Genomic DNA, 19,778 nt, shown 5'->3' on the forward strand with positions numbered 1-19,778 from the left:
TGATGGAGCAGTTTACCTCTGATTTGTTATGTGTTTACGTTGACCATTTGCATGGTACAAGGAAAAGCAGGGGCCATGCCTTTTATTAGCAAATCATTGTCCCTGAAGAAGACATCCATCCATCCATCCATCCATCCATCCATCCATCCATCCATCCATCCACCCATCCACCCATCCACCCATCCACCCATCCACCCATCCACCCACCCACCCACCCACCCACCCACCCACCCACCCACCCACTCACCTATCCATCCATCCATCCACCTATTTACCCCATCCATCCATCCACCCACCCACCCATCTATCCATTCATCCATCCATCCACCTGTTCACCCCCATCTATCCATCCACCCACCCACCCATCTATCCATTCATCCATCCATCCACCTATTCACCCCATCCATCCACCCACCCACCCACCCATCTATCCATCCATCCACCCACCCATCTATGCATTCATCCATCCACCTATTCACCCCCCATCCACCCACCCACCCATCTATCCATCCATCCACCTATTCACCCCCATCCATCCATCCATCCATTCACCCCCCCACCCATCCATCCACCCGCACACCCATCTACCCATCTACTCACCCACCCACCCATTTACCCATCCATCCACCCATCCATCCACCCACCTACTCACCCATCTGTCTACCTACCCATCCGTCCACCCACCCACCCACCCATCTACCCACCCATCCATCCATCTGCCCTGTCTCCCCTGCCCACCAGTTCACCTATTTAGGTTCTAGGTGTTGCTCGTGTGGGAGCTGAGGAGCTATGGTGCTGTGTGGAACAGGCCCTGCCCTCACAGAACCTGTCTTCTAGAAGGAGACATGGTGTGAAGCCATCTGGCAGATGCAGCAGTGGAGAGAGGTCTACTGCAGCTCTGTCTTCTTGTGCTGCAAAAGGGTGCTGGGCCTGAGTCTTCCCTTCCCACCCTCCTGCTGAAGCTCTCGCTTCTGGCCCATTGATCTAATTCCTGCTCCTTCTGTGGTCCCTGTCTCAGCCCTACACTCATGGGATGGGGGCCCGAAGGGCTGGACAGGTTTGGTTTTCTTTCTGCTGCTGGAGGTTTGCTGCCCTCCACTCCCAGGATTATTTCCTGGTGGAGCTAGTCTGACGTTCTGCTACAGGGGCCAGAGCCTGTGGGGCATGGCAATGAAGCAGGTTACTTACCTAGGTGATAGGGCCCGTGTTTTGGACCTTCATGAACCCGGGAGGACTAAGGCGTGCTGCAGGAGGACAGCAGGCCCTGTGCCTGGGAGGGGATGGGGCTGTGGGCAGGTGGCAGGGCTAAGGAGGCACTTGGGGTTTCAGAACAGAGCCCAGCCTCCCTCCTGTCACATGCTGGCCCTGGCTCAGGACGCCCTGCATCCTCTTGGCTCACGCGGCCCTCCTCTCATTGCAGAGCATGGGCATCTGCTTTGTTGGCAAAAGAAACTTCGAGAATTTCATTCTTCAGGTGAGTGCTTTCTGATGCAGAGGGTGGAGCCGTTGTTTCTGCCCTGGGCCAGGCCGCCTCGGTCACGACCCTTTGCTTTCAGTATCTGCAGCCTCGGCCTGGGAACTTCATTTCCATAGAAGACAACAAGGTCCTGGGAGCACATCAAGGTGAGGCACCGCCAGGCTGTTCTCCCTCTGCCCCGGGTCGGGTGAGCCTCAGTGCGGGGGGTTAGGACACCTGGGGCCCCGTCCGCTGCTGGGCCACGGGGCTCGGTCTGTGGCGGCACTTGTCTAGGGCACAGGGGCGTTTACTAGTAGTTTCCACTAGAGGTTTTTATGTTTCAAGATGTCTTGATTAAAAATAATATTTTACTGTGTTTTTGGTGAAAGTTTACACAGCAAATAGATTTCCGTTTAACAATTTTCTACACAAATTGTTCAGTGACATTGGTTACATTTTTTCACAGCATGTCAATCTCCTCATTATTTCCGTTCTGGTTGTTCCATTTCCATTAATCTAGTTTCCCAGCCCCCTTGCCTTATCTTTGCTTTAAAGTAAATGTTGACCCATTTATTCTCATAGAGATGTTTTTTTAAAGGGGCACAGTAAAAGAGCTGAACAGAAGATTTCAAAGGGCAGCTCGAGAAGACAAAGTATTATGATGACATGTGCAAAGATCTGGATGTAGAAAACCATTTATGCTGAGCAAATAATCCGAGAAGCTGGACTATATGAAGCAGAACAGGGCATCAGGATTGGAGGAAGACTCATTAACAACCTGCATTATGCAGATGACACAACCTTGCTTCCTGAAAGTGAAGAGGACTCGAAACACTTACTGTTGAAGATCAAAGACCACAGCCTTCAGTGTGGATTGCACCTCAACATGAAGAAAACAAAAATCCTCACAACTGACCAATGAGCAACGTCATGATAAACGGAGGAAAGATTGAAGTTGTCAAGGATTTCATTTTACTTGGATCCGCAACCAACAGCCATGGAAGCAGCAGTCAAGAAATCAAAAGACGCATTGCATTGGGCAAACCTGCTGCAAAGGACCTCTTTAAAGTGTTGAAAAGCAAAGATGTCACCTTGAAGACTAAGGTGCGCCTGACTCAAGCCATGGTATTTTCAATCATCTCATATGCATGTGAAAGCTGGACGATGAATAAGGAAGACCAAAGAAGAATTGATGCCTTTGAATTGTGGTGTTGGCGAAGAATATTGAATATACAGTGGACTGCCAGAAGAACAAACAAATCTGTCTTGGAAGAAGTACAACCAGAATGCCCCTTGGAAACAAGGATGGCGAGACTGCATCTCACATACTTTGGACATGTTGTCAGGAGGGATCAGTCCTTGGAGAAAAGAGGAAGACAAGACCTTCAATGAGATGGATTGAAACAGTGGGTGCAACAGTGGGCTCAAGCATAGGAATAATTGTGAGGATGGCACAGGACCGGGCAGTGTTTCGTTCTGGTGTGCATAGGGTCGCCGTGACTTTGAACCGACTTGACGGCACTGAACAACAACAGTAGTACTCAGGGGTGATATTCTTTATTTTATGAGCCAATATGTTATTTGGCTAAAAGGTGACCTCGGAATAGTCTTGGTTCGAAGTTTAACCGTACTTATTCAATCTGTATGCTGAGCAAATAATCCGAGAAGCTGGACTATATGAAGCAGAATGAGGCATCAGGATTGGAAGAAGACTCATTAACAACCTGTGATATGTAGATGACACAGCCTTGCTTGCTGAAAGTGAAGAGGACTTGAAGCACTTACTGATGAAGAGCTAGAACTATAGCCTTCAGTATGGATTACACCTCAACATAAAAACCCTCACAACTAGACCAATAAGCAACACCATGATAAATGGAGAAAAGTCTGAAGTTGTCAAGGATTTCATTTTACTTGGATCCACAATCAGTGGGCGTGGAAGCAGCAGTTAAGAAATTAAACAATGTATTGCTTTGGGTAAATCTGCTGCAAAAGACCTCTTTAAAGTGTTAAAAAGCAAAGATGTCACTTTGGGGGCTAAGTTGCATCTAACCCGAGCCATGGTATTTTCAGTTGTCTCATATAAGGAAGACCAAGGAAGAATTGAGGACTTTGAATTATGGTGTTGTTGAAGGATATTGAATATACCATGGACTGCTGGAAGAACGAACAAATCTGTCTTGAAAGAAGTACAGCCACAATGCTCCTTAGAGGCAAGGATGGATATGTTATGAGGAGGGACCAGTGAAAGAGAGGAAGAACCCCCAGAGAGATGGATTGACACAGTGGTTGCAACAGTGGGCTCAAGCATAACAATTGTGAGGATAGCACAGGACCAGGCAATGTTTCATTCTGTTGTATATACAAGGTCACTATCAGTTGGAATCGACTGGATGGCACCTGTCATGGATTGAATTGTATCCCCCAAAAATGTGTGTATCAATTTGGCTAGGCCATGATTCCCAGTATTGTGTGATTGTCCATCATTTTTTCATCTGATATGATTTCTCTATGTGTTATAAATCCTATCACGATCATGTTTATGAGATGGACTAGGGGTAGTTATGTTGATGAGATCTACAAGATTACATTGTGTCTTAAGCCAATCTTTTTTGAGATATAAAAGAGAGAAGTGAGCAGAGAGAAATGGGGAGCTCATACCACCAAGAAACTAGAGCCAGGACAATAGTGCGCCCTTTGGACCCGGGGTCCCTGTACTGAGAAGCTTCTTGACCAGGGGAAGATTGATGACAGGATCTTCCTCTAGAGGTGACAGATAAAAAGCCTTCCCCTGGAGCTGACACCCTGAATTTGGACTTGTAGCCTACCAAACTGTGAGAGGCAAATTCTTATTTGTTAAAGCCAACCACTAGTGGTATTTCTGTTATTAAAAAATATATATATATAATATATATATATTTTTTTAGCACTAGATGACTAAGATAGCACCTAACAACAACAACAAAGTTTAAAGAGTATCTCAGGGCAATAGTCTTAGGGAGTCCTCTAGCTTCAACAATCCAGTACGTCAGGACTTTTAAAGAATGTGAGTTCTGTTCCACATTTTGCTTGCATGCTATTGCTGTTATTTGTTGTTAGGTGCTGTCGAATCAGGTCCGACTCAGCGACCCTGTGCACGACAGAACGAAATACCACCCGGTCCTGCGCCATCCTCACAATCGTTGCTATGCTTGAGTTCACTGTTGCAGCCACTGTGTCAATCCATCTCACTGAGGGTCGTCCTCTTTTCCACTGACCCTGTACTCTGCTAAGCATGATGTCCTTCTCCAGGGACTGATTCTTCCTGACAACATGTCCAAAGTATGAGACGCAGTCTCACCATCCTTGCTTCTAAGGAGCATCCTGGTTGTACTTCTTCCAAGACAGATTTGTTCATTCTTTTGGCAGTCCATGGTATATTCAATATTCTTCTCCGACACCACAATTCAAAGGCGTCACTTCTTCTTCGGTCTCCCTTATTCATTGTCCAGCTTTCACGTGCATATGATATGATTGAAAATACCATGGCTTGGGTCAGGTGCACCTTAGTCTTCAGGTGACATCTTTGCTCTTCAACACTTTGAAGAGGTAGCTTTGCAGCAGATTTACCCAATGCAACGCGTCTTTTGATTTCTTGACTGCTGCTTCCATGGCTGTTGATTGTGGATCCAAGGAAAACGGAATCCTTGACACCTTCAATCTTTTCTCCGTTTATCATGATGTTGCTCATTGGTCCAGTTGTGAGGATTTTTGTTTTCTTTATGTTGAGGTGCAATCCATACCGAAGGCTGTGGTCTTTGATCTTCATTAGCAAGTGCTTCAAGTTCTCTTCACTTTCAGCAAGCAAGGTTGTGTCATCTGCATAATGCAGGTTGTTAATGAGTCTACCTCCAATCCTGATGCCCCGTTCTTGTTCATATAGTCCAGCTTCTCGGATTATTTGCTCAGCATACAGCTTGAATAGGTATGGTGAAAGAATACAACCCTGCCGCACACCTTTCCTGACTTTAAACGAATCAGTATCCCCTTGTTCTGTCCGAACAACTGCCTCTTGATCTATGTACAGGTTCCTCATGAGCACAATTAAGTGTTCTGGAATTCCCATTCTTTGCAATGTTATCCATAATTTGTTATGATCCACACAGTCAAATGCCTTTGCATAGTCAATAAAACACAGGTAAATATCCTTCTGGTATTCTCTGCTTTCAGCCAGGATCCATCTGACATCAGCAATATCCCTGGTTCCACATCCTCTTCTGAAGCCGGCCTGAATTTCTGGCAGTTCCTTGTTGATATACTGCTGCAGCGGTTTTTGAATGATCTTCAGCAAAATTTTGCTTGCGTGTGATATTAATGATCTTGTTCTATAATTTCCACATTCGGTTGAATCACCTTTCTTGGGAAGAGGCATAAATATGGATCTCTTCCAGTCAGTTGGCCAGGAAGCTGTCTTCCAAATTTCTTGGCATAGACGAGTGAGCATCTCCAGCGCTGCATCTGCTTGTTGAAACATCTCAATTGATATTCCATCAATTCCTGGAGCCTTGTTTTTCTCCAATGCCTTCAGAGCAGCTTGGACTTCTTCCTTCAGTATCATCAGTTCCTGATCATATGCCGCCTCTTGAAATGGTTGAACATCAACTAATTCTTTTTGGTATAATGACTCTGTGTATTCTTTCCATCTTCTTTTGATGCTTCCTGCATCATTTAATATTTTCCCCATAGAATCCTTCACTATTGCAACTCGAGGCTTCAATTTTTTCTTCAGTTCTTTCAGCTTGAGAAACGCCGAGCGTGTTCTTTCCTTTTGGTTTTCCATTTCCAGCTCTTTGCACATGTCATTGTAATACTTTACTTTGTCTTCTCAAGCCGCCCTCTGAAATCTTCTGTTCAATTCTCTTACTTCATCAATTCTTCCTTTTGCTTTAGCTGCTCAACGCTCAAGAGCAAGTTTCAGAGTCTCCTCTGACATCCATCTTGGCCTTTTCTTTCTTTCCTGTCTTTTCAATGACCTCTTGCTTTCTTCATGGATGATGTCCTTGATGTCATTCCATAACTCATCTGGTCTTCGGTCACTAGTGTTCAATGTGTCAAATCTGTTCTTCCGATGGTCTCTAAATTCAGGTGGGATATACTCAAGGTTGTATTTTGGCTCTTTTGAACTTGCTCTGATTTTCTTCAGTTTCAGCTTGAACTTGCATATGAGCAATTGATGGTCTGTTCCACAGTCGGCCCCGGCCTTATTCTTGACTGATGATATTGAGTTTTTCCCTCGTCTCTTTCCACAGATGTACTCAGTGTGATTTCTGTGTGTTCCATCTGGCGAGGTCCATGTGTATAGTCGCCGTTTATGTTGGTGAAAGAAGGTATTTGCAATGAAGAAGTCATTGGTCTTGCAGAATTCTATCATTCGATCTCCGGCATTGTTTCTATCACCAAGGGCATATTTTCCAACTACTGATCCTTCTTCTTTGCTTCCAACTTTCGCAATCCAATCGCCAGTAATTATCAATGCATCTTGATTGCATGTTCCATCAATTTCAGACTGCAGCAGCTGTTAAAAATCTTCTATTTCTTTATCTTTGGCCCTAGAGGTTGGTGCGTAAATTTGAATAATGGTCGTATTAACTGATCTTCCTTGTAGGTGTATGGATATTATCCTATCACTGACAGCGTTGTACTTCAGGATAGATCTTGAAACACTCTTTTTGAAGATGAATGCAACACCATTCCTCTCTGAGTTGTCATTCCCAGCATAGTGGACTATATGATTGTCTGATTCAAAATGGCGAATACCAGTCAATTTCAGCTCACTAATGCCTAGGATATAGATGTTTATGTGTTCCATTTCATTTTTGACAATTTCCAGTTTTCTTAGATTCATACTTTGTACATTTCAGGTTCCAATTATTAATGGATGGATGCTATTAGGATCCATCTATTGTGGCCCTGTTCAAAAAGGTTAGTAGAGGTAGCCGGGCACCATCTAGTTCTTTTGTTCTCAGGGTAGATGAGGTCATGGTTTATGTAGATGGTTTATCTTGTAGACTAGTTTCTTCTGAGTGTTTATTTTCCTTCTTTTTCTTTTACTCTGGACAAGTGTAGACTAATAGTTGTATCTTAGATGGATGCTCATAAGGTTTTAAAATCCTGGACACTACTCACCAAACTAGGATGTAGAATGTAGCTTTATGAATTACATTATGCCAGTTGTTCAAGTCGTCTCAATGATGTGGTCCCCTTTTAAACATTGGAGTTAATAGAAAGCATGCCATCTGTTTCAAAAGGACTTCACTGTGTGAGTTTTGCCCCGTAAATAGAATTATTTTTCAGTATATGAATAAAAGCTTACAGAAAAATCCCACTTCAGGTAAAGGAATTACGTTGATTTCAAAGCATGGCTTCTGTGATGAAGGACTGTGTGATCCACAGGGTCAGAGGTGTTCCGTATGGGGAGTTTCTGGCCAGGCATGGGCCTGTGGCCTGTCTGTGCCAGGTGTGGAGAAGTCAGAGGTGAATCAGTCACCCAGCTTGCTGTGCAGGTGGGAAGACGGAGTGTGGAGATGGTTGTGTAGGTGCAGGGGGCAGGTGTGTCCCTGAGGGCAGGGTGAGGGCACGAGGGAACCTCTCCCCACCACATGGTGGCCCAGCAAGTCAATCCAGCGTGGCCCGACCCGTGTGGCTGGTGGAAGGGCCCGGGGCTGGGGCTCAGGTCCTGGATGGTCGCACAGTGAATTGCTCTTTAGCGTTGTTCCCTCCATCTGGGCAGAATGGCTTCCACTTCCTGTGGGGGAGCTGTGACCGGAACTGGCCACCAAGCCTCACCACAACCTCTGCCTCCACAGGTTGGTTCCTGTATACTCTGGGCCAGAGAGCAAGGATTAGTGGCTTGAGGGAGCGTTGGTATGTGGTGGAGAAGGATGGTGCCAACGGTGATGTTTTTGTGGTGAGTGGTGCTGCCTTGTCCCAGGTGGTGGGGTCTGTGCTCAGTAGAGCAACGTGTGTTGGGGGGAGCAGGGGCTTGGGCAGCACCTAGGAGAGCAGGGTGGGGCCTTCTTGCCTTCCCAGGTGGAGATGAGACTGGGAGTCCCTCTGAGCAGCAGCCCCCCTCCCATTAGTGCTTCTGCTTCCCTGGGGGTCCATGGCCAGAGTCCCCTCTCAGGCCACTCTCATCCCCTAGTGCCTTCTGTGCTGACCCTCAACCAGGAGGGCACTGTGCAGGGGACTGCAGCAAAGGCCGTGCGGGGAACAGTGGAGGCCATGTGGGGGACAGTGGAGGCCATGCAGGGGACACTAGAGGCCGTGCAGGGGATGGTGGAGGCCGTGCGGGGGATGATGAAGGCCGTGCAGGGGCCGCAGCAAAGGCTGTGTGTTCTCACCTACCTCTTCTGGGGCAGCCCGAGGGACTAGAAGGGTTTGTCTTTAAGGCATTTATTGAGCGCTTACTACTTACTGTGTGCTGATCACCTGATCACTGTGTTGGTCTCTGTGAATGGACACTGCTTCTCTGAGCTTACAAAAGAGGGATGTGAGACTTGGTGGGGTCGAGTAACTCACTGAAGGTCACTGGAGAGGAGGTAGCTGTGGGCCTGGGACAGGGCCTGCTCTGTGGCAGGGCTCAGTAGTAATGGCTGAATAAACGGAAGTGGTGGAGGCAAGATCCGGTCAGCTGCCTGCTACCACAGGGCACTGAGCCACTGCGCTGGAGCCCACGCACCCTGGGGACTGTGCTGCACCCCACGCACGAGCCCAGGGCTTCTCAGCCAAGCAAGGCTCCCTAATCCTGGACACCTGGCAGTGTCTGGAGATGTTTGTGCTTGTCGCCACTGAGAGGAGATACTGCTGGCATCTAGTGGGTGGAGGCCAGGGTGCTGCTGAGCAGGGCAGCCCCCACAGCAGAGACCCCTCCACCTGAATCTCACAGTGCCAGCTGAGAAGCCTGTGGCCAAGGTGCCATCAGGTACTCTGTCACGGTGCTGGGGGACCTTCCCTTCCACATGGCCAGGGGCTGCCAATCTTGAGGGGCACCTCCCTGAAGAGCTGGAGAGTGAGGAGCCTGGCAGGCAGCTCTGGTCAGGCCTGAGTTCGAGTGCTGACGTGGTAACTGTGAAGTTCCAGTGCCTGGTTGAGGAGTCATCAGCTGACCTTGGTCCCTGCATGGGTTGTCCTCACTACATAGGCCCTGCAATCCCTGGAGTTACTGCTGCCAGGGCTGCCTCAGGAGGCGAAGCCAGGGTAGACCCTTAGGGCCCCACGTTTCAGTGGTGCAGAGGCCAGAGGGTGAGTGGTGGGTGGGGACCTGGGGCCTCAGAACTACCCCTTGCGGGGCTGGGAGCCCTGAGCAGACCGAGTCAGCTCTGGGATATGTCCACAGCCTCAGTTGGTGCCCACTCCGGGGGCCGGCGGCCACCTTCCCCTCCTTCCCCTCAGCCAGTGGTGTTGGACAGAGTTTCTGAGAGGCCTTTTGGAGAGACAGGCAGGTGGGACCCAGGGAGTAGACAACTGGGACCTCCCAGCCCCAGGCAGGCTGCAGGTGTGAGGGCTGCGAGCATGGACGTGAGTTCAAGTCTCCCCACTGCCTCTTGCTAGTGTGGCCCTGGGCAAGCCACCTTGCCCCCGTGCCTCCGTTTTCCTCATCTACAAAGTGAGTATAAAGGGCTTGTGAGATGGTAAGATGGATTCCAGCTGTGAACATTTAGAAGGTGCCAGTGTATAGTCGGAGCCCTGGTGGGGCAGGGGTTAAGAGCTCAGCCACTAACCAAAAGGTCTGCAGTTGGAATCCACCAGCCACTCCCTGGACACCCTCTGGGGCAATTCTACTCTGTCCTGTGGGGTTGCTATGAGTCGAAATTTACTCGACAGCAACGGGTTTGGTTTTTTTTAGTACAAAGTCCTCAAGGCACACTTGCTGCTCTGATGAGTGCTGAGGTAGGCTGGGTGCAGCCCTCCGTGGTCATGACTGGCTTCCACCCTCAGGCCCCACGGACGGACCACCCTGCCCTATACCGAGACCTGCTGCGCACCAGCCGTGTGCACTGGGTCACAGAGGAGCCGCCTGCCGCCCTGGTCCGTGACAAGATGATGGAGTGCCACTTCCGCTTCCGCCACCAGATGGAGCTAGGTGACTGAGCGGGAGTGGCCGCCCTGGCTCAGGGCGAGAGGCCACTGGGGGCCAAGCTTTCTGGAGCCATAGGGGGCTCTTAGGACAGCAGGGATTGGGCTGTGAGCAGGACAGTCCCTCATTGTTCAGACCGTGTGAAGTATCAAAGCCCCCTGTCCTGCCATGGGGACAAGCTGGGGGTGCTGAGGAGCAGCTTGCTTCCTGTGCAGGAGGGCAGCAGAGTCTGAGGTTGTCTGCTGCTGAGCCCCAGGTGGCTCTGGGCTGAGGGTCCCGGTGTGGCTGGAACAGGTGGCAGGGCCCTGTCAGGCGGAGGGGCCCCGGGTGGCTCTGGGCTGGGAGTCCCGGTACAGCTGGGGCAGGCAGCAGGGCTGAGTCGTGCCGAGGGGCCCTGGGTGGTGGCTCCCTGGGTCCCTCTGACAGTTGCCCTGCCCCTCCTGTATGGAGGTGATATGGGAGTTCCTCTGAGCAGCAGTCCCCGTCCTTCAGTGTTCCTTCTTCCCTGGGGGCCTGAGGCTAGCCCCCCTCTAAGGCTGCTCTCGCCCCCAGTGCCTTGTGTGCTGACCCTCAACCAGGATGGCACAGTGTGGGTGACCTCAGTGAAGGCCGTGCGGGCACTCACCCCCGGGCAGGTGAGTGTGGCTCTGGGGGTGTGGGCTGTTGGGGGGTGTGTGGGTGGTGTGCTCAGCTCTGTGGTGCCCCCAGTGGGGGAGGTGATGCCCAGCGGGACACAGGAAGGTGCCTGCACTAACCAAGAGCCTGCACAGGGCTGTGGGCTGGGACCTGCATGTGGTGGGGGTCTCGGAGCCTCCATTGTTCCATGAGACAGGTGTTAACAAAGCCCACTCACCCCCCTCCCTGGTTTACCAAGGAGGGAGCTGGGGCTCAGAGGACGCCCCTTCCACCCCAGTGAGAACGACGATGGAATGGTGGCAGCCACACGGAGAGCCACTCTCTGACCATCCCCTTGGACCTTAGCTCTCCTGGCCTGGGTCCTGCTCGGGCACTGGGGGTCCAGCTCCACCCTCCTGGCTGGGCCCCAGAGCAGGGACAAGACTGGGAGAGGTGTCAGGCTTGTACTGTGGGAGGCAAAGGAACCAGCGCCCTGTGGGGTGGAGTGTGCAGGGCCTCCAAGGAGGGAGCGCCCACTGGAGCATGGGCGGAGGGCAGTGTTAGGGGCTGGGAGCTACAGGTGTAGGCACAAGGGGCTTTCTGAAGGCCGGTAGCTGGTTGGGACTGGGGGAGCCCTCGAGGAGCCTTGGGGGAGGGGCCCAAAGCTCCCTCCAGCCCCCATGGCCAGGTTTCCAAGGCTGAAGACGTGTTGGGGTGGAGGGGCTTGTGAGGTCCACTCAAGGAAGGGGTCCTGCCCTGCCCTGCCCTTCCCTCCCCTTCCCCAGTGAAGCTGCTGGAGTGCCACCACTCCCTCTCCTTCCATCCATCTCAGGCCCATTGCCTGCCAGACCCCCACATGTGGGTGATGGGCCTCTCTGTCCTGCAGTTTGCCGTGTTCTACAAGGGGGATGAGTGCCTGGGCAGCGGGAAGATCCTGCGGCTGGGGCCGTCCGCCTACACACTGCAGAGGGGTAGGAGCAGGTCCCGAGTGGCCTCCGAGGGTGCCAGTGATGGTACGGGTGGTGACCCAGGCCCAGGCCCCACGCCCTGATCCACCACTGAGCTGTCCACTGCTGCTGCTGCTGCTGCCTGACCCACAGAAGCCCACCCGGGTGGGCCGCCCCTGTCCGGGCCAGGCTGGCCAAGGTTCCAGAAAGCCTCTGGAGCCCAGGGAGGGCCCAGAAAGGCCAGATCCGTCCTTTTGAAGTTGGAATCCAGCCGGAAGTGTTTACTGGCGAGTGGGTCTCTTCCAAGAGCCCTATTTATAGTGTTGTTTTTTCATGGCTGCCCCTACCCCACCTGGAGGGCTCCTACCCGCCAGCCTGCGGGCCACTATGGGGCGGTGTCAAATAAAATTATTTCTGGGATATGGACTCTGATAGACCCTCAGTAGGACCGAGACCCCCAGGGTGGGCCATTTTGGGAGCTGCTTTAATGTGGAAAGGCAGGGTGGGTGGGGTAGAGGAGCGAGAAGAACCCCCTTCCCTCCCTTGGTTTCAGAGCCCACCACTCGCCCCTCCACTTACCTGGGCCGACCAGGTGCTTCCGCAGATGTGAAGGGCCCTGGAGGGAGGCAGGGCTGGCGCACCGAACACCCCTCCCCCTGTGCAGGCCCCAGGGCTAGTGCCCCATCTGTGGCAGGTCTGCCCTGTGTAGACCTGCCATCCAGAATGTGCGGGCCTCAAGCTCCGAGTCCCAGTCTGGCAAGGTCACGCCTAGGATGTCTGAGGGCAGGACAAGGCCCGCCTGAAGGGCAGCCCCCATCTGAAGTCCTCGGGCCCAGAGGCCCCCCCGAAGGTGCAGCCCCCTGAAGGGCAGTCCCCAGCCTGGAGGTCCCCCTGAAGGGCAGTCCTGATCTGCAGCCCCAGGCCCAGAGGCCCCCCTGAAGGGCAGCCCCCATCTGTAGTCCCTGGCCTGGAGGCCTACCCTGTTCTGCAGAGTGCCTGGCACCAGGCAGGTGTGGTGTGGAAACCTGACTGAGGAGCCCTTGGTCCTGGGGAGGGGCTGCGGGAGGCAGGCTGGTCAGTGACATCCTTTCTCAGCCTGAGAAAGCCAACCCCCAGGTCAGCACCTGTGGGCACAGGTGCCCCCCCGTCACTGAGGGATCCCTCAGTGTCCCCCCGCCCCGTGTTGCTGAGGGATCCCTGGGTGCCCCCGATTCCCCAGAGCTCACTGGGACATCTGGCAAGTGTCAGCGCAAGTGTGCCCTATTGTGCTGCTTTCCTGCGTAGCCCGTGGGAGGTGTGTGTGTGTGAGGGTGTGCTGTGGGGGAAGAGTGGTGGGCAGGTGCTGAGACCCAGCCGGAGCTGCCTGGCAGGCCAGAATGAGGAGCTGGCCCTGCTTTTGAGTGGCCGTGCTGAGTGGGGCAGACTGTGACCCCTGGAGTGACCTCGGCCTACCCTAGCTGGTTGAAAGGTACCTCTGGAGCAGGGTTTGCAGGGAAGTCAGAAGATGTGCAGCTGTGCCTCCCCCTTCACTTCCCGTCAGTGGTCACCCAGCCAGTGACTGGTCCCTTCCTGCTGCCTTGACTTCCCTGCCGGCCTACCCTGGGACTGGGGCAGTGTCAACACCTGTCCTGGGCTTCCTGTAGCCTTTGCCCTGAGGACCCAGGTCTGGGCGAGGTGGTCAGGTGTGCCAGGGTCTCCCTTCCTCTCACTGGCCTGGGACCCAAGCCAGATCCTGTGGGGTCTAGGAGTGGTTTCCCTATCTCTGGAGTAGATGGCCTTAGGTTGGAGGCAAGAGCCCCCTGGTGGCTCAAACAGTTAAGCACTTGACTACTGGCCAAAATGTTGACGGTTTGAACCCACCCAGAGGCACCTGGCGACCTGCTTCTGAAAGGTCAGTCATTGGAGCCCTATGGAGCAGTTCTGCTCTGTGCACATGGGGTTGCCGTGAGTCGGGATCAACTCAACAGCCACCAACCGCAGAGCAGAGGCAGCGGGCTCCTTCAGCCCACGCTGAGGACCACCTGACCAGTGCCTGCTGGGAGGGACGCTCTGTCAGGGTTGAGAGGACAGGTCCCCTCCCACCACACTGCTCCCCACTCCTTGGGGGTGACAAAGGGGCTCTGCTGGTGCAGGGAGGGCCACACCCAGGGTCAGGTGACCTCTCAGAGCAGGTCACGGCCTCACCTACCTCCTGACATCCCACAGCTGTGCCCTCTCTAGCCTGGCAGCTGACTGAGGTGGGGGAGAGCAGGTGCCTCGGGGCACAGCCCACCACTCGTGCCCATGTGCACAGACACTCCACCCGCACATATGCGCACAAACCACAGAGCCCCAGCCCTTCTCCCCAGCACCCACCTCTGCTGCAAGGGAGGCTGGGATGGGGCAGGGTGGGGTGCGGGGAGCAGGACTGGGGCTCCGCTGGGCTGGCCTGGGAGGGATTCGAGTGGAAGAGGTCTGTGATCTGGTTTATGTTTGCAGGAAAGACCCCTCTGGCTGCTGTGGGAACTACAGATGAGGGAGCAGGTGTGGCAGCAAGTGGCAGCAGGTATGGGCTGGGTGGCCGGCAGGTGGCAGGGAGGAGGGCTGGTTAGGAAGTTTGGAGTGAGGAGTTAGACACAGAGGGTCTGGGACAGACGCCAGTGGGGCTGACGACTGTGGAGGACACAGCAGGAGGGTATGTTCTGCTTGTCTGGAAGCCAGGTGGCGTCAGGGAGAAGCGGGTCCAGGTGCCCTGAGCTCTTAGTACGCGTCAGGACGGGGGCTTGCATGGTTGTGGTGACCCAGACAGTAGGTCCTCCTGCGGGGACAGCTGGTGGCTCTGCTCCACAGGTGGAAATAAAGGCCAGAGATCGGGGAGGAGGGCAGGACTGATGCCACCTTGGGGACTTTATCCTGGCAGGTGGCCCCTTCCTCGGGCCTGGTGTCAGGAGGCCGCGGGCTGCTGGGTGGCTCCAGCCTTTAGCCTGGGCGTGGTGGTGGCAACAGCAGGCACAGGCTGGGCCTGATGGGCTTCGTGGGCTGGTGGGGGCCCACGTCGGGTGACAGGTCATGGTGCAGGGGCTCTGGCTGGAGGCCCTGAGGAGCTGGGAACCAGGTGCAGCAGTCACCCCGAAAGCCAGAAGCAGCAGCCCTGGCCCCTCTGCAGTGGGGTCCATGAGGTGTAGAACTCCACCTGGATTGAAGTCAGAGACCTCATGGGGCAGGGAGGCATGGCCGTGGAGAGAGAGCGCTCCGAGGAGCCCTGGAAATGGCCCAGTTCCACTGACCTGTCCCCACACTCCACACAAACTTGCGGGCTGGGGGCAGCAGCACAGCCAGAAAGGAGCCGCACCCTCCCAGGGTCTGCCTCCCTAGGCTAGGCGCTTCCTGCCAGCAGGGCAAAGGGAGGTGTCTGCCATTCTCTGATGGACAGGAGGACATGGCTTGTCTGAAGGGCCACCCCGCCCCTCCTCAAACAGCACCCCTGCTTCCTCTGGGCACCTCCCTGACCAAGCCCTCCTTGGGTCAGGCCTCCCTGTTGGGTGCCCCACACCCTGGGGCCCATTCTTCTGTCTACCAGCAGGGACTGCCCTCAGGGTCAGAGGGGTCAGAACCTGGCCGTGACTGCGCACACGACCTGAGCCGTGCTGGCCCGCTGCGTGAGCCCCCCTCATCCCTGCCAGACGGCCTCTATGGCGGTCCGCATGCTGCTGATGGAGAACTGAGCCCCAGAGGTGAAGGGCCAGTGGCCAGGCAGTCAGGGTGAGCAGGCTGTGCCCCAGCAGATGTCCCCAGGCCAGACCCAGCCACGGGCCTGCTCTACCCCAGGCAGAAGACAGACCACAGCTGGGGACCAGATGGGCCGGTAGTGTCCCCTTGGGCCCTGGGGACACTCTGCCCAGCTGGGCATGGGCCGGGGCTGAAACGCTGCCTTTGTTCTGCCAGCCCTGAGGGGAGGCCTGGGCCTCTGTGGGCTCAGGTTTCCTGGGTTCACTGCTGGGCCTTGTGCCTGGGACTGAGTTTGCCCTGGGCCCCCCGGGCGCACTGTAGTGGCCACTCTGACCCACCCTGGAGCTGACCATGACACAGAAATGCGCCCGATGCCAGTGGGCTGACGGAGGAGAGAGGCAAGAGCCGGCACTGCCCCTCAGGTCCCAAGCCTCCCCGAGCTTCTGGCTGGTGCTGCCCTCCTTTCAGGCACAGCCTGTCTCCCACACCCCCTCAGGCCACAACCCAATTCTACAAGGCCCTTGGGTGCACTCAGAGGTAGGTTTAGATCCTGAGGGCAGAAAGCGATGACCAGGAGCACCATTAGGGCCCCCCTGTGGCTGGGATCTCTGGCCTCTCCCCCTGCCTGCCGCAGGACTCCACAGCTTCTGGGGATATCGAACTCCAGGGCTGGGGTAGGCAGAGGGGCAGCCACCCCTGTTGGAGGGCGCCTGGGAGGGGCTGGGGCGGAGAAGTAGGGCCTGCACTGCCCCTCCTTCCCCTGGGGCATCCCACCCCCACGCCTGCTGATAAGGAGAAGGGGAGGGAACGAAAAACTCATCCTGGCCCTTCACTAGAGGTTTTGCCTATCTGCTCCCTGCTCTTACACAAATGAACACAAATGAAAGCGTCGGCCGCTCTCACTCGGGCCTCGCTGGGACCCTGGTCAGGGCCCTTGCTGCCTGTCCCACCCCCTTCCCAGATTCACTGCAGTGACACAGATCTCAGAAGTGTTCACCTTCACACCTGGAAGACTCCTTCCCCACCCCTGGCCCAGTCCCAAACCCCTTCCTTCTGCCAACAGGCCCTGCTCCTCCCATGGGCCCCACCCAGTGCCACCCCAACCCCTGATGGGCCCTCTGTCCTCAGGCCAGGCCTCTTCCCCACTCCTCCATCAGCCAGGCCCTGGAGGCCAGCTCAGGTGCAGCTCCGAGCTCCAGTCAGGGAGGGCATTTGGATGGTGGGAACTTCTGACACGTTGTCTGCAGGTGGAGCCCATTTACACTCTCTGAACTTACAGGGTCGCTGAGTCGGAATCAACTGCATGGCAACGGGTTTTTTTTTTTTTTTTTTTTGGACATGACACAGCAGTGTTCTGCTAACTGATAGGCTGAAGGTTCGAGTCCACCCAGAGGCCCCTCAGAAGACAGTCCTGGTGATCTGCTTCTGAAAACCAGGCTTCGGACTTGGTTGGAATAGCTCAGTAGTTGCCGACATAAATGAAAGCAGTGTATGAATTGCATAGAAACCAAAACTGTTGCCCATGGGACTCTGATCTGAGGAGAAAGCAAAGGGAGCCCTGGTGGCACAGTGGTTAAGAGCTCGGCTGCTAAACAAAAGGTCAGCTCTTTGAATCCACCATCTGCTCTTTGGAAGCCCTATGGAGCAGTTCTACTCTGTCTCCTGTAGGGTCGCTGTGAATTTGAGCTGGAATTGACTCAACAGTAACAGTTTTTTTTTTTTGGAGGAAGCAACTAGCAGTGCCCCTCTCAAAGATGGCAGCTGACTGCACCATTTTTAATGTGTGTCCACACAATCTCCCGCATCAGGCTCCTGTAACTTTCAGGACCCATGAGGGAGACTGGATTATTGGCAGGACTGTAGAGAGCAACACACGTTCAGAGCAGCGTGGTCAGCCTCTGAGCTGGGCATCCCTGTCTGTTTCCTACTCAGTTCAGAATCCTGCAGGCAGCAGATCTGGTTTCTGTACCATGGGTACACTGCTCTCATTTATCCTGGAAATTTCCGGACGAGTTCAAAGCCCTGCTAAAAATCCTATGGAGCAGAGTTCTACTGTGACACACATGGGGGCACCATGATCAGAATCGACTAGTAATGGGGGCTTGTGTTACCCTGAAGGGGTTGGCTACTTTGTGTAGAAACACGGTGGGTCAGGGCTGGAGGCAGCTTCAGTCTGTGTAGGTCCCTGTTGTGTTAAGGGTTGGGGAGGGAATGGGCCCAAGCACCCAGGACGCCTGGGGTTACTCTCTGGACTTTTCACCAGGTACCTCCTCAGGTAGGGTTCCACCTCAGCCTCTCCAGGCCCAGCGGGAGGGCAGAAGCTCTCCTCAGGTGGGCCCCCAGTCCTCGGGCAGAGCCGGTCTCTCCGGTTTTACAGCTGATAACTCTGACAGAATCCAGAAAGCAATGACTGAATGCCCTGGAAAGTGACAGGGGAGGACACCAAAGCTTGAAAAATGACCCTGGGATGTGTGGGATGCTTTTGGTCGTTTTTCTCTCCCAGATTTGACCTGAGGGAGGCCCTATCTCTGGAGCCACACAGCAGGCCCCAGGGCAAGGACTCCAAGAGAGGAGGGTAGGGGCCCTGTTATCCTCTCTCTTTCCTTTTACACTTGTCCCTGGGAGTGGCCCAAGTTGGGTGGACATGTGAGATATCATCGCAGTTGACTAAAAGTCTGAGGGAACCCATCTTTCTGGATAGAGAAATCAAGCAAAGGGGCCCTGTCAAGGGATCTAGAAGGTGATGGAGAATCCAGAGGGATATACGTGTCCCACAGAATCCCACCCCAGAGTGCAGAGTGACAAGTGTGTCCCACAGAATCCTGCCCCAGAATCCAGAGGGATATATGTGTCCCACAAAATCCCACCCCAGAGTCCAGAGAGACATACATGTCCCACAGAATCCCACCCCAGAGTCCAGCGGGACACGTGTCCCACAGAATCCCACCCCAGAGTCCAGAGAGACATACGTGTCCCACAGAATCCCACCCCAGAGTCCAGCGGGACACATGTGTCCCACAGAATCCCACCCGAGTGCAGAGTGACAAGTGTGTCCCACAGAATCCTGCCCCTAGAGCCCACGGGGACAAGTGTGTCCTACATAATATATATCAAAATCCATTATTTCAAAACAACATTTCAGAAATGCTCCTTGGCTCAGCATGGCTTCCACTATGAAAACACAGTATCAACAAAAAATTCAAAGCAGAAAATAATTGGGTCATAAAAGGGTTATGTGACAGAATTTAACGCAGCGGTTAGAACCATGCTCCGTAAAGCAAAGGCAAATACTCTTGAAATGAACAGACAACTACAAGTCCGCAGCAGAGATATCAAAATGCCAGAAAGGAACCAAATGGAAATTTTGGAACTTAAATTCACAGTACATGAATCAGAAAACTCCCTGGGTAGGCTCAGTAGCAGAATGGAGTTGATAGAGGGTGAGTCAGTGAACTCGATCAATCACTAGAAGTTATGAAAACCTGAAGAACAGAGAGAAGTATGAAAAAAGATAGAGAAACCTCAGGGACACCTGGAATGATATCAAAAGGCCTAACGCTCATGCCATTGGGGTCTTAGAAGGGGAAAGAAATTGGTGCAGAAAAAGTATTTGAAGAGGCAATGGCAAAGTACTCCCCAAACTTGGTGACAGACAAGATCACAATTCAGGCACCTCAGGAAACCCCAGACAGGGCCTCCCCATCCAGGCCGTGGTGGGCCCGAAGGAGACTGAGCAGAAAGCTCCAGCACAGAGCTCCCCGGGGCCTGTCCTCAGCACCCCGTAATGGTCGGCCAGCACCCCGTAAACGGCCCCTCCTACAGCGCCGTAGAAGGCGGGCAGGTTGGGGAGGTGAGGGGGAAACCAGCACAGTGCAAGTACAAATTCAAAAATCTTAATTTATTGTAGACTCTTTTCTCATTTGTGCCGTAATTCCAG

At 53.7% G+C, this 19,778-nt stretch overlaps 1 protein-coding gene across 5 annotated transcripts in view; it reads left to right on the forward strand.

Moving 5' to 3' along the window:
- The window catches only part of TRMU (tRNA mitochondrial 2-thiouridylase), a 46,118-nt gene extending 26,362 nt beyond the window's left edge, over window positions 1-19,756 (forward strand). For all 5 annotated transcript variants that reach the window (XM_049884684.1, XM_049884687.1, XM_049884686.1 and 2 more), the window contains 6 exons: window positions 1,421-1,474; window positions 1,557-1,623; window positions 8,302-8,402; window positions 10,433-10,577; window positions 11,124-11,206; window positions 12,073-19,756. In XM_049884684.1, coding sequence (XP_049740641.1) covers window positions 1,421-1,474; window positions 1,557-1,623; window positions 8,302-8,402; window positions 10,433-10,577; window positions 11,124-11,206; window positions 12,073-12,237 — 615 coding nt within the window. In that variant the 3' untranslated portion in view covers window positions 12,238-19,756. The remainder of the gene's footprint in view (window positions 1-1,420; window positions 1,475-1,556; window positions 1,624-8,301; window positions 8,403-10,432; window positions 10,578-11,123; window positions 11,207-12,072) is intronic.
- The last annotated feature ends 22 nt before the right edge of the window (window positions 19,757-19,778 follow it).

Source organism: Elephas maximus, chromosome 4, assembly GCF_024166365.1.
Source record: "Elephas maximus indicus isolate mEleMax1 chromosome 4, mEleMax1 primary haplotype, whole genome shotgun sequence".
Lineage (NCBI taxonomy): Eukaryota > Metazoa > Chordata > Mammalia > Proboscidea > Elephantidae > Elephas > Elephas maximus.